General features: G+C 39.6%; 1 protein-coding gene across 2 annotated transcripts in view; it reads right to left on the bottom strand.

Annotated features, from left to right (window-relative positions):
• The window catches only part of vav2 (vav 2 guanine nucleotide exchange factor), a 255,842-nt gene that overhangs the window by 61,404 nt on the left and 173,500 nt on the right, over positions 1-20,938 (bottom strand). For both annotated transcript variants that reach the window (XM_059358371.1, XM_059358372.1), the window contains exon 3: positions 9,989-10,047. In XM_059358371.1, coding sequence (XP_059214354.1) covers positions 9,989-10,047 — 59 coding nt within the window. The remainder of the gene's footprint in view (positions 1-9,988; positions 10,048-20,938) is intronic.

Genomic DNA, 20,938 nt, shown 5'->3' with positions numbered 1-20,938 from the left:
ACATACGTTTTGTGAAAAAGGTGATTCACTGGTAGTTACGTAAAAAGTTGTGTACTTTTGGTTTCACATAGGACACAAACCCCGTTGTCCTGGGTTAAACTCCACCGTTTGTTGTAAATATTGATGTAACTATTATATGTGGGAAGTTCAAGAAAGACTGTGAAGTGAGCTGGTGTCAGAGATCAGGCATTAAAAATCTCATAAAGGCACTTTGTAAGCACTCATCTTTGAAACCCTATAAATCCAAGATATGATCAGAATACTGAGACTTTTTATTATCTCCATAAAGAGCCAACATGTGAAGGCCAGATATCTCACTAAGTTAACACTATAGTATTAGTGTAAAAGAAGTAATAAAAACTGTAGTTCATCTGATCATTTTATCTGTTTTTATGTGCAGGTTTGCATGTGTGTGTATGTCAAGTTGTGTGTATCTGTGTGACATCAGCAATTAGCCTTTGTGTAATTAAAGCAGTGGTCACACTGAAAGAGTGCCATCAAGTTAATGGATGCTCAGCTAGATCGCCAAAGGTCGGCTGGTCACCCTCTGGCATGTACACACACACACACACACACACACACACACACACGCACACACACACACACACACACACACACACACACACACACACACGAACATACAAAGAATCCTGCAAACTCCACAGTCTTCTCTGACTCATTAACTGTGCTAACTTTTCTATGTGTAAGTAGTTCATTAAAACTTCTGTATTTCCAAGAGCTAATTACAAGTACTATTATTAAGAAATCATAATACAAAAAGTGCCTCATCTGATTTATGTTACTTTCTCACTCGCTGTTATGAGCAGAAGCAGCGCAGAAGGTGTTTCCTCCAGAGCGTAATAACACACCCACATCTGATGGCCCCCTACAATGAAATGTGCATTATATTATAAGTTATTAATGGAGTCCCGCAGGGCTAAATTTAATTACATAGTAGTTTGCGGAGATATGCGCTCACATGTATCACCTCGGTGTTGTTTTGCGGAGCCAAGCACTGCCCAATGCTGCCGTTTTCATTTCGTTCAAATGGTACAACCAGGTGTAATTGAACTGTGTTGATAATTTCATCAGGGCTCCGATGATGAGCCGTCTCCAGGCTATTCAATAATGCTCCATTGTCTTCCCTGCAAGCGTGTTGCTTTATGTTCAGGCCTGCACATTGTGTGCTGAACCAGGCTGGATGTTTCCATACAGTTAAGCTTTTTCTGCAGTTATTCAGAAAATACAAAGCATATTTGTTTATCTGTTACACCTCGGATTAACACCGGCCAGTGATGTTTCCCACCAGCTCTCCTGTTTTGGCTCATTCAAGGTTTTTAGTGTTTTATATGTTGTGTTTGAGTACAAGTGATTCTTTGTGGTAAAAAAAAAAAAAGAAAAAAAGAAAAAGTTGCTCTTTGTTGGTTTAGATGCACTGATTTTTTTTTAATTCTTCATTTAAATATTTGACGTAAAAGTTCCAATTAGGTTTATGTATGTATCAGAAAAGCTTTCTATTACTATGGGAATCATTCTGACTTCTGATATAACCTTGTTGTTCTGTTTTTGTATGGAAGCCCATTTCTGCCAGTAAGAGAAAAGTCAGATGAAAACTTGTTGTGAAGAAAAAGGGGGTTTGTAAGTTATCAAAATTAGAAACTTCTTAAAAATAATGCAAAAATAATGATAAACGTTCTTAAAATCATTACTATCTCAATGGAATGACAAACATTCTCAAACAAATAAAAATATTGGAAAAAAAATCTATTCTTTTGACAAAGTTTCTCATTGTTTTAAGATTAGTATGTTATTATTTTGAGGATATTTTCTCATTATTTCTACATACTAACTCATTATTTTGAGAGACTTAAATCTCAATAAAAAATTAAAACTCAATACTTCCAAAATAATGACTGAGAATGTTAAAATAGTGTGAAAATAACTTTCTCAAAAGATATTAACTAATCATTTTGGAGAAAAAAAATCTCCTTTTAATATAGTAAGTAATTATTAACACCAAGAACATTTTCAATAATGACTCCCAGGATCTTTTTTTCAGGAAATTAGCTTCCATACTTTTTTTCTTTCCACCCATTTTTAATCTTCCTTTATCTTTCATTCTTGGTTTATCTGTTAATTTTTAACCAGTTATTTCACTGTTTGTGGTTTGGTTATGTATCCTTTCTTTAATCATATTTTATTTTATTTTATTTTAGTCCATAATCTTCTCATAATTTGGTAATAATTAAATGAAATATGAATGAAGTTTAATTAGTGCACTACCAATTCATTAATTTAAATAAATTGCAAACTTCACCTAGTGTCTTTTAGCAGGTACATTACATGTCAGTATAAAATGTAAAACATATGAGCATAATATTAAACAATAAAGAATCCAACTACAAAAAACAAAAACAAAACAATGAATGGATTTTAACTTGAATTTAAGATTAAGTTTTCCTTTGTTAGTCCTACAACAGGGAAGTTTCAAGGATTACAGCAGCAAAGTGGATAGCAAAAAACAATAAATAGTAAAGCTTCTTTTGACAAAAAGTAGTTGTTTTTTTTTAACTAAAGTACCGTTTTAAAAAGAATATATATAATTCCTACAAAATTGTTCTTTTAAGGAAGCTCATAGGAAGTAATTAAGGAATATGAACCCATAAAATAAAGCATTAGCTGTCTTTATGATGTGCCATATCTGGGCCATGTGCAATTGTCTCTTTTGTATAATTTGATTAACCATTAAACAAAAATGTCTTGCTGCAAGTCTCAGCCAAGGCACAAATGAATAATAATTTCAATAAGGCCCTTCTGGTTAAATAAGGATTTACAATAACACTCAAAAAAATTATTTCCTGATTGAGGGCCCATGTTTCATATCCTATCATTCTCCATCAGATCTCCTTAAACAACCATTCTAACTGCCCTGCCTTTTCTCAGTTTATTCCATTGTATCAGTACTAATTTCTCCTTCCCTCTCTCCTTTAACCCAGTGCTGGTGTAAAGGGAATATGTGCTCCACAAAGCCGCAGTGAGCCGCTCCCATTGATCAACTATTGTGGAACAGCAGAACAACAGTGTAGTCGTTAGGTGTGAACGCAGCTGAAATGGTCAGCAGTGGAGGCAGTTTCATGTCCCAGGACACGGCTGTGATTGTGCAGGGGTCGATAAATCGCTGCAGCTCCAGCAGGCTAGTGCACTTTGCCACTTATTGTAGCAGGCCTGTCCATAAAGCCTTCCGCTCTAGCCCGGGGAGGCTGTGTGTGTGCAAAATAACATACGAGTAAGAGCCTCTTTCTTTGCATGTGAATCATTTTCGCAGCATTTACGAGTGACATTAACACACGCAATGCATCATGAGTGAAGCATGAGGAGTGGATGTGCATTGTGATAACCACATACTAATGTGTTGGATGTGATTCAGTGGCGTGACGGGGCTGAGCTGTGACGACAGGATGATTTTTCTAGCAGCAGCAATACTGTAAAATGGCCTGCTTATTATTTCTTATTTATATTTATGACATGGAGGATGTAGCTTTCAAGTCACAAATGGCTTCTTGGATATAGACATAGATATAGATACAGATATAGATATAGATATAGAAGAACTTCAGGTAGAGTTAAAAGAAATAGCTGACTAATCAATTAGTTGCTTAGAAAATTAATCTGCAACTACTGTATAAGCACTAAATTGTTTGGGTCATATTTTTTAGTCCAACAAGATCTCCAAGCTAAACGACAGAATAGATCATTTGGCAATACCACCCATAACGACACATATCAGAGTTTGTGAAACGCCGTACAGCGGAGCGCTCTAAAAATAGCACACACGTCATTATACATACACGTATGGTTCTCGGTTGTAAAAAACGATGCACTTTCGGTTAATTCAGGCAGGTTTTGGAGCCTATGTGTACCACTTTGTGGTTAGGAATTAGACAGTTAAATGCACATAAAAACCAGAAGTGAAGTTGTTAGAATGCTGGCATGAGCGTAAAAAATGTAAGTTATGTAAAAAGTTGTTTACTTTTGTTTTCACACGGGACACGAACCCCGTTCTCCCGGGCGAAAGTTGGCCGAGTGTGACATCCGCCATTTAAACTCTGCATCACTGTCAATCACTACTACTACGTCAGCAAGATGAAGGAGAAGAAGAAGAAGAAGAAGAAGAAGAAGAAGAACATGAGAAAGTGCTGTATTTCAGCCTCTTGTGGATGAAATGAGTATCACAACAACAAACCACTTGATTCTGACAAATAGAAAATAAAATTTGTTTAGGAAAGGAACTTAGGAAGATTGTTTTTTACTTTTTTAGTTTCCTTTCACCTGTTCTAAAGTCATAAACACAGGAGATAAATTTTAGATCACTAAAACTCTGAAAAAGGATCACCTGAACTTTTTCCCCACTTGCCACTCAAGGCTTCCATAGTTCAGTGGCGTGTGAAGAAATTAGTGTTAAGTCTCCCTTCAGGTCTGCTCAAACTTCTTTTCTTTAAATTATATTATGCATTATTATTGTCTCCTAAACCACTACGTTTGAAGAGCCATTCAAAAACCATTACATGAATCACACTGAAACATCACGTACATGTCTGACAAATTAATTCATACTAAAAAAAAAAGCAGTGTTGAGGCTGCTCACTCTACAACCATGATCCCTGGAGCCCAGCCCACACAAGGTCACGGATCAGTGACGAAGCGTGTCAGTGAAGTGTGAGCAGGTTGAAGGTTAGAGTGGGGTTAGCTTAGGACAGTGCAGATAAGCAGTGGGAGGGGGGGAGGGGGGGCTGAATAACAGGACGGAGGATGAGGCAGGCTTATACTGGAGATAAGCTATGAGAAACAAAAGGTCAACTCCCACGACACACAGAGATGGGAACATAAAAGCTTCGTCACAGAGAGGATTTAATGTTTAAATTGACAGTATTTACGATATATATTGTTTAAAGATAAAGGGATGTAGACGATATCAAGGATGCAGGTTTGGATTCAGAAGCGTGTGTGTGTGTGTGAGTTCTTGTCTTTGATCGGTATTACGTAAGACAGATAGTGAAAGAGGGCTGTTTAAAGAGATTTGAATGAGTCAATCAAACTGTAAGTTGTCAAAATTTGAAAAAGAGGAGAACAATTCAAACTGATTGCAGAGTCCACACGGGAATGTCAACGCAAGACAGAATAGAGACGCAGGACTAAGCGTAAGAACGTGCAGATGAATATTTGATTGTTTCTCCAGTGTATCTCTGGAAGTGCAGAGCAGCATGCAAAATAAAGCTGAAATGTTCCAACTGGGGCTGGAATGCTGACACAGTGACAGAGACAATGAAGTAACAATGCCTGACTACAGTGAGCACACATCAGAGACAAGATCAATGGGCTTCAGCAGAATGTCAATGGACATGCCTCTGGCAATGTTACCCGACACAGTGAGAACTCTCCGGTCATTTTAAAACTCAATGGATGGCCTGATGTGGTGTCTGCAGACAAATGATCTGAGGCTGTGGGGCTATTGTCTCGGCATCAAGACCTCCACTCTGAGGAGCTAAAGCTGGGGGAAAAATCCTTTGAATCGCTTTAAGAAACAATATCCTCTATACACTATGTTTTTTTCTCTAATAGCTTCTTAAAGGGGCAACCCAACAATCAAGACATTTCCCACGTTAAAGATTCAATAGATAACTTAATTATTAGATGATTGATCTTGTGATAGCAAGTTGCTCTTCTGCATTTAACTCATTTAGTGGATGGCTAGTTAGCTAGCTAGCTTAACTAGAGAGGGACACGATAGTTAGCCTCACAACTTCACAAACTGCATTTTATTAAAGTACAATTCAAATCTCTCTAAATGTCCCTTTAAACTTGTGCAGAGACCAGGCAGCAACCTCCTTGTCTGAGCATGGAGGCAAACCAGGAAGTGCCTTAAGCTGCATTCTACCAAAAATTCCAGCAGGAGGTGCTAAGTTTGGCTGCAGAAGCATTTTTATCCATTCATTTCAATGCAAAATGAGAAAACTTCCCACTTGATTTATTACCTCAGAATTTTTTTTAGGACACCACTATAGTCTCAATCACTAGTAAAAAATCTTCTTCAAGACAATTTTATGTTAATAGTGTAAATAATGGCCCCATTTAGAAGAGTATAGAAGATAAAGAATCGTATGATTTGGGGCGTGGCTACCTTTGATTGACAGGTCACTAACAAGGCGAGCCGTCATCAGGAGAGAAGCAGAACAATGCGTATCCACGGCAACGTGCCAATAAAGTTATATATAACGTTATATAGATGGAAAAAAAAGGACGACACTCCAAGGACTCGCTGCTCAGTTTTCTGAGGTAAGACACATAAGTTTTGTTTTTGTTTATTTTTTGCTAGCCAAAATGAACATCCCAGTGCTCCAGTTAATGCTAACATGAGTCAGTCAGGTTGAGGTGTAGAGAGGCTGTAGTCAGTGATCAGATCCCTCTCGCTCCTCCACAGTCCAGATATGGTCTGCTCCCCGTATTGGAAACAAGATGGAGAAACAAGATGGAGAAACAAGATGGTGACGAGTGTAACGATAAACTCGATGCTTCCAACGGGCCACAAACCAACGGGTGACGTCACTGTCACTACGTCCATATTTATATACAGTCTATGGCACAGACCCAGAAAACTTGTTGTGAGCCTTGAAGGTGAAACACATTCTATAAAGGTTTTAGGTAACGCTTTATATTCAGGTCCTTGAAATAACCATTAATTAACAAGTAATAAGGCCCTTGTAAGTCCTTACAAGATGCTTATTAACATTATTGTGTGTTTATAAGCTTATATTAGTGTTAATAATGGCATTACAAACACCCATGACCCACCCATTATGTGTTTGCCATGCCTTTATTAATCTTATTTTGTTTGCTTATTGATATTAAAATATACTTTATTGCTCATCTATTATAAGTTAACTATAAGTTAACTATGCTTTTTGCAACTACCGGATCTAAAGTGAGAACAATGCCTTATTACTTGTTAGTTAATGGTTATTAAGGACCTTATTATAAAGCATTACCAGGTTTTATACATGACCACGTTATTGTATACGCAGACCTGGAGGGCCTGTCTACAGTATATGGTACACTACTTACATGTACAGTATGGCATGTGTTTGAATGCATTATAGCAGTTGTCAGGCATGTACATAGTTGTAGGAGGCTTTGAAGTGAGACAGAAGAGGTCTGACAGGTTCATAGAACCTTTGATTGCAGCTGACCTCGCCCTGAGCAGAGTGACCACGGAGCGGGTGAGGAGGCCAACTGGGGTCAGCGAACATCCATGTTATGTAAATGCGCTGCTTGATTGCAGCACCCTGTTCATGCTACATCATACAGTAACATCTGTACATCCTGTATAGGAAGCTGAATTGCTTTAAGCTCCATTACCATGATCTTTGATATACACACATTTCATATACACTACTGCCAATCCCACTGAGAGTCAACACCTATCTCTGCAGCTTATGTTTTGATTCATATATAAATATGACCGACTCACCGCTGATGTCTTTAATCCTCTCATAAAACCACAGGAAGCGACTCACAGTGGTTAAAACTGTTGAGCACAAAATAAAAGGAAGACCAAGAAAATAATCTCTGCTGGAACATCAAGCGAGCAAAAGATGCAAAGACCCAAAGTTTAGTGTGTTTCAATCGTACTCTGGTTCGGTTAAATATCTGTTACGGTTTGTTTGGTCGCTTGTGAACGATCCAATTGTACTCTGGTGAGGACCAAAACAACCAGTCTGAGATCACTTGCGAGAGGGTGTCTCGGTCTGTTTGAACCTTAGTGTTGTTCGATTGCACTGTGAATGGAATCTGACCCAATTACAGGGAATGAACCAAAACGCAGTAGAAGAAGATGAACACAAAGCGACAGATGCAACAGTACTGGGAGAGGACTGACTCAGGCTTCTCCTAAAGTCCAATGTTTGCTTGACAAATGGGCCGTCGTTTGGTAGGAACACCAGAGCAGGTATAGGACAGTATAATCAAAGGTACTCAGGGTCCGTTTGGTTCCATGTTGCTTATTTCTGTGACTTTCACCAACTTTCCAAACATTAAGAAATAACACTGAGTATACCGGGTATATTTCCAGCCCTTAACCTTCATACACACAAATCTTTTTATTTTATTTGGTCCACTTACATTCATGCACTGTGAAGCAAACCAGACTAAATATAAAACAAACCAAAAGTATCAATTTCACTCTGATTCGGACTAACCAAATGGACTCAAGACACTCAAACATTTTACTAGCAAGTTGGAGGGAACAACCACATTGCGCTGGCAAGAAAAAGTGTACTTGCATTGATCAGACTGATTTAGGTAATCAGTTTAAGTTATCACTGCACTTATTACAATATTCATCATCAAAGACAAGGCTCTGAAAATAGTTTTACATTCTATAAATGTAAGAAAATAACACTATTCTGGCAATGCAATTCCACTGTTTACCTGCCCCCTGAAGGGAGTGTAGTTCAGTGTGCCATCTAATTGCATTAATAAATGTGTTCTTGTTCAGGCCAAGAGCCAAATATGACCTTAATTAAGAAAGTCATGTTTTATTGATTTCTGTAGGGGAGTTGGGTTGGGTTCACCTCTATAGAGGAGGTGAGGGTAACTCCTCAGGGCTGAAAGGAATTCAGTGGTTTTTGCTCAAGGACACACGTCAGGTACTCGTCTAGGGAAGTTAGTCCAGTTACTTAAACACTTTGCTGCTCTGTTTGGAATCCAGCCTTCTACCACCAAATTTTCCCTTAGTGATGAATCCTCTGGGCTCTGACAGACAGTATGTTTACATGACACCTGGAAAAAACGAATTATTGTATTAATCTGACTATAACTGGACAACTGAAGTGCATGTAAACGTGTTAGTCCAACTAATGTTTAGGTTCTCCAACTCTGTTTAAGACACCCAGATGGTGCGATTGGAACTGGATTTTGCGCATGCGCGCACGCTCTGCATGAAAATGCAGTTTTCCCGCCTTTTTCCACTTGTTTATTATTACATGAAGCACGCTGAAACAACGCATATCACCACCTAGTGTTGAGGAGGAGGACACGTTCCCGTCAGTTATTCGATTTTCTCAGATGCATGTAAACTGGGACAAGGACAGAAGTCCTATTAGACGCCAAAATGGAATTTTAAGCATAGCTCGATTAAACTGTGGATGTAAACGCACTGACTGTTTGAGAGTCTGAACTTTGAGGTTAAAGTGAATCAAAAAGTCTGAAGTGTGCTTTGCACCAAGGTCAAATGAGCCTTTGATTGTGTTGCGTTACAGCCAAATGGTCAGTGTGGACGGGGCGTGAATTGGCCAGCAGTCAGCAGGCTGTGTTGTCTTTATTAATGGCATGGGACCTGCTCTCTCTCTCTCTCTCTCTCTCTCTCTGTCGCTCTCACTCTGTCTCTCTCCTTCCTTCACTTCCTGGCACGGCTCCTAATGGGCACGTTCCATCTACTCATTACTCAGACGGGTAAAATGGCTTTTTATGTGGCGCCGGTGAGCCACCAAGCTCCACGCAGATTGAGCAAATGAAGAGAAATCAGAGGTCCATTCCAGGGCTGATAAAGCAGACTGAAGGATTCTCTCAGCGTCACCATTATTTGTGAGAAATGACTACCTCTGCATACAATGCAGCATTCTGACTCACACAGCAGTGCTTATGATGTACTACTAAATTTCTACATAAATAGTGTACAGCAGTGCAGTGTGAGTGACAGATGGAAATGTGTTGTGGATTATGTTGTGCCCTGCAAGATAACAGTGGCTAAAAGCTGCAGCTAATTGCCTAAAAATGTAAATTGACTTGTAAATGAGCAGCAGATGTTAATAGCCACCTCTGTCTTAATATACGCCTACAATACATTCCTCCAAATGGTTTCTCTGACACGGATACTGTTGAGTGCTTTGGCTGTTCAAATGATAAATGAGAGAGTTATGAATGAGACACATACCTGATGCCTTTGATTTGTGCGATGCTGTGGTGGGAGATCCTTGACAGAGCAGAGATTACCTGAAATAGAAAAAAAAGAGATAACAGATGAACATATAATTCTTTATCGTTTGACTTTTTTTTGATAGAACAGTTAATTGGTGATGTTTATTGCTGGTTTCTCCTCCATTTTACGGTTATTACACTGCATCACTGTATCAATCAATCCAGACTCCAGGAAACATTTGGGGGAAACTAACAGAGATCGAACAAATCAAACAAAACATTAAAAAACCCAGATAATGGAAACAGGCAGCGCCAAATGTAATTAAAAGATAAGCAGTCAGAGGTAACGATCAACTATAAAAGTAAACAATAATAATAATCAGAGACCGCATTTAACAATAACTTTAAAACAAATTGTTCGAGACAACACCTAAAGTAACTAAAAGTTACAAAAAGGCAACAATTAACTCTAAAAGTAACAAAAACATTTTTTTTCAGAGACGACAATCCATAAAAGTAACAACAATCTTTAGAACTTAAAAACAAATCGTCATCGACATCAACCAACAACAAAAGTAAATAAATAATGATAAATCATCAAAGGCAATACAATAGCAAAAAACAACAAAAGCTTTAAAACAAATTGTTTGAGATAACTCCTAAAGTAATTCAAAGTAACAAAAAGATAAATCATCAACGGCAACAATTAACTATAAATAGAACAAATCAGCAAAGACAATGATTTATAAAAGTAACTTAAAAAGCAAATTGTTAGACAAAAAAAAAACGACAACTCGACAGATTTAAGGTTCAACAACTGAGAAAAAAACAGTTCAACAGATTTAATATATTCCACAGAAGAAGAGCCATTATCAAACTATTTTTTGTTTTTTTGTGTCATTCTAGTTCATCATTCACTGTTGATTGAGTGTTATTATCGGACATCATTTGCATGTTTCTCTCCAGCCCCTCTCAGAAGTATGCAGCACCACGAAGGACTGTGTGTAAACATAATGCAGGCCACCATGTTAATGGTGACATTCAAAGACATGTGGTGCACAGTCACGCATGGGCGGGTACAACTTTGGTGAGATGACACACCAGCACATACACAGTCACTTAATCATCACCACATTATTTTAATTTTACCTCCTATATATTTTTTTGCCTCCACCCTTTCTCCTTTTTTTGTGTTTTTTTAGCAGAAGAAAGTTAAATGTGTGCACGTATTTAAGCTGATTTAACGCTGCTTATGTGTCACACGCAAGTGGGCTTATGGCTGAGGGCTACAGATGGCGTGCTTGCAGGGTCTACAGAGGCTAGTTCAGAAAGATGAGGGAACCACCATCAAACACACACACACACACACACCAAAACACGAACCCCGTCTCCTACGCCTCATTACCCACTCCTGGGTGTATTTCGGCTTGCAAAACCGTGGCAGTGCCAGATGTCTCCTCGACAGGGAGGAGAAAATTGTTATCTCAACCCCTCTTCCTCGGCAGGTGTGTCATCCACAGCCTCTCATCAAACTCCCTCTTGTCTAAACACACAATGCAGCGTCCAGCCGCTTATGGTATTTAACATTCAAGATGAGTTAATGGCTGCGGTGAAGAGAAGACCTCCACTTTAGGACTGCGCCGTGCTCACGCTGAAGCACTTTTGACCAAAACCTTTTACTATTCAAGTTGTTCTCGTGTTTAACATAATCAGTTGCGGAGAGTGGAGGGCTTACATGGGCCACTGTCATGGAGTGCGTATACATCACATTCATTTACATCTAACCACTCAACGGAGGGAAACCTCGACGGGGCTATTGCTCGACAGCGTGATAAGGGGTTATTTCTCTGTGTCGCTAAAGACCCGTGTAATAGGCAGTCATGTTCATGCTTAATGGTTCCAATATGTGGCCAGTCTACCATTACACACCTCCTTAACATATATTCTAACTGATAGAGAACAAAAAGAAAAGAGAGACAAAGAGGGAGAGGAGGAGAATGGATTGCTAATTTAGCTTGATGTCTGTTTAGCCAATGGTTATGGTGTTTAATAAATCACTGTGGATAAACCCATTGTGCTGCCGGGTGGCATGCTGCCCACCTGGCCATGCTGCAGGGACGGATCACATATGGCACACTGCCCCAGAAGCATTATTAGCTCTTTTTTTTTGGTCTTATTAGCCTACTTTGTCTTGTGCGGAATGGTAAGAGACGGTTTAATTTAAACATAAAACACGGTAAAAGAAACATAAAAATGTGGATTTATTTGTCTGATTGAATAGACAGATAGATAAAGTTGTGAATTAAATAAATTAAATAAAATTGTGGCTTATCAACACCTACAGCTGCCAACACGAAAAGATAAGACTGTTGTGTTGTTTTGATGTTATGATAAAATGTTATGTTGTGATGTTGTATGTGATGTTGTATTTTTTTCTTAATCGTATCGCAAGTGTTTGTATATGTATTTTGTATATTGTACATATTTTTATTTTTATTTTTATTTGTATTTGTATTTTTTTTTTGTTTTTTTGTTTTTTTGTTTGTTCGTTTTTTTGTTAACCATGAATAATCATGTGTTTTATGAAATTGCACTGTCCCCTTTTAAATAAACTAATAATAATAATAAAGTCAGTGTTTAATAGCAATTAATAATTAATGCTGGGAAGTGAGATGAGATCTGGTTTAACGCAGCTGGTTTCAGCCATGATTGTCCAGGTTCAAAGGATAGTTGAGGTGCTGGCGTCGAGCCAGAGAGGTCGCGGCGGGGTCAGAGCCTGCACGGCCCGGGGAGACAAGACGCCGAGCGTGCCAACAGCGAGCATGCTAGCGTGACGCTCACACATCGCAGGGGGAAGTCCATTAATATTAAATCTCAGGTTTCCGCAACATTAAGGAGCTTGTTCTCATTTTTGTTCGACTTACACGCCATAATGTGAAAAATATGTCTCAATAGTGGGAGTGCTGTTCGTGATTCCCTCTGGCTTCGAAGAAGAAATGCTAATTTGCAATCTGTTTTCTGGGCGGCCGAGGAAGTAAAAAAAATAGTTCTCACATTGTGATAAGTGCTTGAAATGACAATTGCATTTCCTGTTTATCTATTCATGGAGGGCTACAGCTTAAATGTAGGTGTAAATACACTGTAATATTTATTTTCATTGAACAACTTAAAGGAAAACCACCAAAAGTCTACTTAGAAAGTAGCCTTTCAAGCCTCAAGGCTGTGATAAAAGATTTGGATTCTTAGAGGAGTATCCCTTCTAGTGTTGACCTTTTTAAACCCTTTTCTTTTGGAGCTGACTTCTTTTATCTTTCCTCACAATGCCACTCCTCTCTCTCAAAGGTGGCCTATCTTTCTGACTGTGCTTTCCCTCTCTCTTCCCGTGTTTCCCTTTCTGCCTCTAATACACTCTCTACACCCTCTTCTGATCCTTTGGTTCACTCAAAGCCTTTGAGTCTCTACACATTATTAATTTCCCTCTCATCTCATGCTCCCCAGGGGGTCTTAACTCTGGGGCTAGCCAGAAAAAGAAAGAAAAAAAAAAGCTTCTTCCAACCCCTCTAGGAATATGAGAAAGACAAGTCACAAGATGGAGTGATATCTTCTGAATATCACCACACCCCCTGGCATCACCTTACCCACATCTGACCCTTTCTGTCACTCAGGAGGATGTAATTGAGGTTGTTAAGATTCACTGATTCTTGCAGTTTCTGCATGACACTGACATGCAACACTTCCATTTACTGCATATGAAAAAGTGCATGCATGTGTGTATTATGTGTATGTGTGTGTGTGTGTGGAGTGTTGGGGGTTGCAGGGATGAGGATTGCATCAATGGATTAACTGTGTACCGAAGCCAAGTGTTTGCAAACACACGCCACCCTTACACATCTCCAGACTCGCCACATGTGGCCCCAGCTGGGGCCAAGTCGTACAACCAATCAGCAGGACGACAAGACTTCGTTACCCCTGGCAACCGGGCATGACTGAATATGCATGGTCATCAATTACAAGTCAAATCAAATAAAACTTGCAGCCATATGCTATTAACAGTAGGAGGACGGGGCTGTGATTTGATTAAGATCTGAAAACATGCACATGAGCACTATTGACAGTCCATCACAGACCACACCCCATCGCCAATTCTGTTTACATCTGATGCAGTCATGACATGATTATATCTCGCACCGCAGATCAATGCACCCGTTGGAAGTCATCCAACAAAGAGGCTGAATTAATGAAAAATTCATCACATTACTGTTATGTTTTTTTTTCTCAGCTCTCCCTCTCTCTTTTGGCTCTCCCTCCAACAGCTAACTCCCCGATAGTGTGAGATATTTATGAAGTATTCACACTTTGATAGGACAGCATTGCTCTGCTTATGCCAGTCTGCCAAAGTGGTAGGCATGAAGGAAAAGGGGCACGGAGTGGGAGAGCTGAGAACAGATGGCTGAGTGGGAACCCTGCGTGCCCGACATCAATAATAGACAGACAGAGGAGGGACGGCTGAGCCCGTCTGTGTGTGTGTGTGTGTGTGTGTGTCCCACTGCCTACGGGAGTTTCTGTCTTTTACAAACCTTCTCTTATTCTTTCTTTTTTTACTCTCAAGGCTCAGCCACTCTTTCTCTTTATAGGTTTCTTTTTCTGCATCACGCACACAATTCGCACACTATTACAATGTCCACATTATTACACTTTCAACAAAGAAAAAACACTTCCTCTGTAGAGGTACATGGCCATGACTTCAACTTTAGTTAACTGTGCATCCTGGGGGATTTTTTATTGATTTTAATTATTTAACCTTTACTTATACAGGGTGGTCCTACGTATGCTTAGCATATATGCTCTGCTACAAAAATAAATAAATAAAAAAAGAACCCTGAAAAAAATAATATTTAAATGGTCTAAAATGGGAAACAAATACATTTAATAAAATCAAAAATATATCAAAATAAATCAAAATAAATATATAATATGCATCAAATTAAAGGTAAAATATAACATAATAATTAACAAAAATAAAATACAAACAAACAAATAAAATACAACCAATCAAACTGCAGAAAATAAGTCCTTTTAAACAGTTCAGTTATTTTTTTAATAATGCAGATTTCTTTGTTTCCCTGGCACACAAGTTACACAAAAAAGGGCACTGGCAATCAGCCAAATTGTCACTTTAAACATCCCTTATAAACATCTCTACCTACCATCTACCCCTGCTAACCTGCATAAAATTGGAAGTTAAACACACAACCCAAACCCTCAGTGCACACACTACATCTCTAATGGGTTCTTGCGTACCTTGTCTGTGACACTCTGAGTTCTATACAAGAAACCACATGAATGACTGATTAGTCTTGGAGCAAAAGCTCATGTTAAAGTTGCTGAATGCCATCAGGAGCAGGGCCTGTCTAAATCCTGATTGCAGTCAGACTGGCACCTGCCACATTGCACTAAATCCCCTCAAAGCAGACCTTCCAGCTGCTTGATTACAGGGGATTTCACTGTGGATGTCCAGGCAAGAAAAGCCTCCGGGCTGGCCCGAGGGCCAGAGAGAGTGCTGCTGCTGACCCAAAGACCCCATTTACTATCACCAGCAGACAACATGTCTCTAAGCCTACAGGGGGCGTTTGGCCCACACACAAAATGCACAGAGTCACTACTGATGTCACTGATTAAAACTGTGGGTTAGCTTAACGTAATGCAGATGTGGAAAAAAGGAAAAAGTTGGGCAGATCTCAATGCATTTTCAACTGTCGATATGAATTATTGATGTGAATACGTGCTTAATGATCAATTTCAGAGCTTATTTAGTTTTAAGACCTTGAACATTGATTTGATCTGAACCTGTGCTCCTTGAAGGAAATAGGGCAACTGTGGCTAATATGTGCAGATTGTACTCTATAGATTGCGTCCGCATGGTCAACACCTGCCAACGTGCTGCAGCTATGTCCATGACCTGTCCCATTTCACGCTAAATCACCATACATGGGTCTGATCACTTATGTGTGACTGCGCCTGTGTGTCAAAGGGTGTTTGTACATGTGTGTGTCAGCATGCAACCAGCCGGAACGTATACACATGTGTTGCACATGAGTGTACGCAGGCATATGTGCAAACACACACAGATCGATGGTGCACCAGCCTGTAGAGCATGCAATATTGGTAAAGGGACAGGTCCTGGTAGGGATGAGGCTTAAGAGCCGTTATCCAGGTGTCCGAAAGTGCAGATAAGAGGATAAAAATGAGGAGGATTTTGAAAAAAGCAAAAAGTGAATCAGGATGTAGCACAGGCCTGGCAGAGTATCACGATAGAAGATACCAGACTGTCATTGACTGCAAAAGATCCGACACTAAATGTTTGATACGATGACTTTGTTTACCAGGCACAAACATATTACACCAGACCACTAAAATTAATATGATAAGGCTTTTAACAAGCTTCAACTATCCATCTTTTTATACATTATGTCCAGGGTCAGCTAGCGGGGTCAGCAGGCTATCCAGGAACCTGGTCTCACAGGAATCCGTGAAATAGCCACGGAAAGTCATATCCCGTGGCTATTCCATGGATATTTTTTCCTATTGGTTTGTTCCAAGTCACGTGACTTTCAAGGTTCTTGCAGTCAGAACAAAAAACATGGCGGACAGTTCTCTCATTTTTAGTGAAAAAAATCAATATTTTGACTTAGTTTCTGCATAAAAATGGATTTTGATCACATTTCTAGCGAGAATATATGTTTTATTTTCTAAATATTCACTCAGTGAATGTACATAATCACTTTGTTTGTTGGAATAGCCACGGGATATGACTGTCATTAACTTGCATTGCAGCGAAATCCGTGTCAGTTTCACGGAAATTTGAGTGATTCCGTGGCTATTCCACGGATTTTGAGTTAAGCAAATCCGTGGCTATTTCACAGATTCCTATGAGACCATGTTGCTATCCAGACATCTCTCCCATGCAGTTTTTTCTACCTCTTCCTGGAGAACACCAAGATGTTCCTATGCCAGACAAAATATAAAATCTCCCCTGAGTGTTTCGGGTCGACCATAGGATCCCTTACCTAGAAGTTCCCAGAAGGCCTTGGGATCAGATACCAGACCATGTCAACTGGCCCCTTTCAATGCAAAGGAGCAGCAGTTCTACCCCGACCACCCTCTGGATATCTAACTTACTAATGCTATCTCTAAGGCTGAGCGCAGAAACTAATTTCGACTGCTTGTATTCATGATCTCATTCTCTCGGTCACTACCCAAAGCTCACCACCATGGTAAATCGAGAGCTTTGCCTTCAAGCTAAGCTCTTAAACTTCACACTCGTTATTTGATTTCACTCATATTGTGCTGGAGTCAAGAGTCAAAACAACTAAAAAAACGTCTTAGCAATGTTTGACTTCACTGTAGAATGTAGAACAGCAGGAGATGCCTTGGATTTACTCTTTGTGCAAAGCGATTTTTGTCATCATTAAACAAGCTAAATGGTTTGGTTAAGAGGTTGACAGAAACACTGGCTGAACAGCTCTGCATTACCACAGAGGAAATCTTCATTTAAGCTGCCCCAGTCAAGCAGCATTAATAATCATTATAAATTAGCCTCCAAAAGAACAACACTAGAATAAAAGATGCTGCTCCACTCAACGGCACCAGTAATGTAATAGATCACTTATGAATGGACTGGCTTTGCAATAAATCAGCTGTAAGCAGAACAATCATAATGAATGAGGGGGCGATGTGTGGAGAGTATCACTGCAATTGTTGGGCTCAAGGATGAGTGAGAAGGCGGGAGGTTTTTAGAGTGAGGGGGTGGTGAGAGGATCTCACAGGCATCTGGTGACTCAGCAGTAGGAGTTGGATGGAGCTCCTTCCACTGAGGGGGCATGACACAGAGTTCTCGATATGAAAATTGTTTGAAGTGAAGATGGATTTGCTTTTAACAGAGTTTGGCCTTGAAACGGGTAGCTGATTTACAAGCAATTTTGTGTAAGCAAACTTTGACTCAAATAGTTCCCTGTCCCAGTCTATCACTGTGAGAATTTGCTACTTTGAAAGTGGTATTTCTTTTGGTTCAGAGTCCTTTTCAGTCATACACTGCAAGGAGCTGCATTTCAAGACTTGGACATCTTTTGAATCGGACATGAAACAGATTTTATTCAGTCAGCTCCCTAGGACGGACTGAAGGATGAAATGGCCGATTGAGCCGATGTGTGAAGAGAGCAGGTCATTGTTTGAGGAACTTGCAGTGAGCGAGTGGGCATGTTGATGACGTTTCTATCATACCACTTGTGCAAAACCAGAATAATTCAAAAATCCAAAGTGAGGAAGAAGAGGGTCATTTACAAGTTGTACCAAGATGAATGTCTAAAGATATGCAATTTCTACCAATGCAAACCAAGTTATTTTGCTGGTGCTGGTTCGCACTTGGTTCAACTTGCAAACCGTCTCAGAACCTGTTTGCTTTTCCACAGCCACGTCATTACGTCACTGTATACTTCTCCACTCTCCGCTAGCATAACAACAATGGCGGACTACATCATCTCTTTTCAAATGTTGCTCCAGGCTTGGCAAGCTAAACAAGACTGGTGCAACACATTTGTTCTTCTCGTCTTGGATGCTATGAACGGTGAATACATTCTTATTAATACTGAACGTAAGATGTTGATGTTAGCTTTTTGTTGTAAGCTAATGCTAGCCTGCTATTGCTAGCCTGCTATTGCTAGGCTGTATCAATCACATTGCAGTTAAACAAATAAAATAAAATGAATGATACATGCTTTAGATGGTCTTGTTGGTCATGATAATCCCGCCCCCAGCCCCTGACTAAATCGTTTCGTCGTTTCAACACCGGCAAATAGTCGATGCCGCTCTGAAATCAGCTTTCCTGGCCGAGAGCCGATTCTTTGGCAGTCGAAATGTGAGGAACTGGTTCAGGATTAGGTACCGGCCCTGGAACTGCATTGGTCGAAAGGAGGTAATAAAAAGACAATGAGATTCTGGAACTACTGCCTAAGTCCTACGACAAATTCAAGGAATTCTCTGGACACTGTCTTGAGTTCATATTAACAAACGGATTTGAACTGCAAGTCTCAAAAAACAATATCTTGTCAAGTGCATTTGACACTATGTTTTTTATTGTTTACATTATAGAGAAGAAAGGACAATTAATTAAAAAAAAGAATCGCTACACAAATGTGATGGATTACTTGCAGCCTTAGATAGCTAATATGTGAGGTTGAACATTTCTGTTGGGATTTAAGATCCTAGAGTGGATGTATATGTGTGTGAGCCTCCTCCCTACTTATGTCAAAATGATTTTGTGAAGACTCTTTTGGTGTGAGCTGAATTAAAAGTTAATAAAAGGCTTCCTTACAGGGGCGTCACGGTGAGCGTGATGGCAACTTTACACTCAGCAAATCATGGTAGACGCCTGCATTCACACACGTTTAAACAAAACAGCTCTTTAGGGAGATAGTGGCAGCTGACAAAACAACAAACAGTGTGAACAAGTGATGTAGAACAACCCTTCCCCTGTAGATGCATTCTTGAGCCAAATTGAGCTGATGCCTTCGCAAAAACAAAGAAGCGTAACACAGCGCATGAAATTATCTTGCAATGAGCTGAAAATGCAACTGTGATTGAAAGCGAGAGTTCTGCCAACACAAGCAGATCGAAACAAATGGCTAAAAATGAATCTGTTGGGCACATTTTCATTATGAAACCATTAACAGGGTGAGTTATCAGTTTGGGAGTATCTTTGTTCTTTGGCGGCAGGTTACCCTGCAGTTAGAAATGAGCCGAGATCAGAAGCGCAATCTGTCCACTGCTGCTTCTCCAACAAAACAGCAGGTCAATTCCTTGCACTATTACTCACAATCTCAACACACTGCTGAGAAAAATCACACCTCTCCTCAAAGTGCTGAAAAGGCTCCACTAAAACAAAATTAAACAAGGAAATGAGAAACTGTGTATGTGTGCATCTGTCTGTGACTGTATGCGTGTTTTGGTTGGCCCAGTTTTTTGCCTCTTCCCAAACATGTGTTTGACATTTGCATGCTAGAACGCCCGAACCTCCTGCTGTGATGAAAATTTCCCGAGTGTCGTGCCATATTTTCGAGTCTTTCATCAGCTGTTATGAACCGCCCAACCTACTGGACCGTCATTGACATTTTAATCAGCGCCATGTGTAAAGCTGTGCACAGGGCAATCTATGACAAAATGTGTCATTAGGAATAATGTTTCAATGTCAGTCATGGTTAAGTTGACTTTAAGAATATAAACAGCTGTAACAAAGACGCTAAGAGGCAATTTTGTGTAATGAAGCAAAGTATGTCAATTCAGTCTGAATCACAGGCAAAGTTAGAGTGGAATCCAAAATGTTTGTACCATGGCCTAATGCTCTATTTAAGTCCTAAGTAGAAACCTGGATCTGTGGGCTACAGCCTGATCAATACAGCAGCAAGCTGATACTTTACTAATATGGGGTTAATATATGTAGCTGTATGTTGAAAAAAAAAAGAACCCTAAGCCACTGATGCTTTATTGGCAGGATTTTTTATGCATTTCTGGGAGGGCAATGTAGGTCTGCCAGTCAGCTTTTTGATCAGTTAACTACTATTTTTGATGGATTCTGAACAGTCATCCTTGATCTCCAGAGGATGAAGCCTGCTGATTTTGGAGATCCCCTAAAGTTTTCTGTAGCTATACCACCAGTCGGACCACCAGGACAATGGAAACCCCTGCCAGAATTTTAATAGCCAAAAATAACACCAAATATCCATTCCGGTGGTAGTGTTTCCCCTATATTCATTTTGCAGTGGTGCAAAGCTGCAAGTCCAAGTGCCTGTGGTTAGTTCAATATATGCTGGTGTAAAGATTATGTAAAAGTTTATGTGGATTTGGATGAGTAATTGATAAATAATTGGAAAAGTAATTGATAAATGTTTAAAAGAAACTTGAAAGGGCTCAA

This window comes from Centropristis striata, chromosome 19, assembly GCF_030273125.1.
Source record: "Centropristis striata isolate RG_2023a ecotype Rhode Island chromosome 19, C.striata_1.0, whole genome shotgun sequence".
Classification (NCBI taxonomy): domain Eukaryota; kingdom Metazoa; phylum Chordata; class Actinopteri; order Perciformes; family Serranidae; genus Centropristis; species Centropristis striata.
Note: the sequence above shows the minus strand (reverse complement) of the source record. Positions and strands in the feature narration are given on the sequence as shown.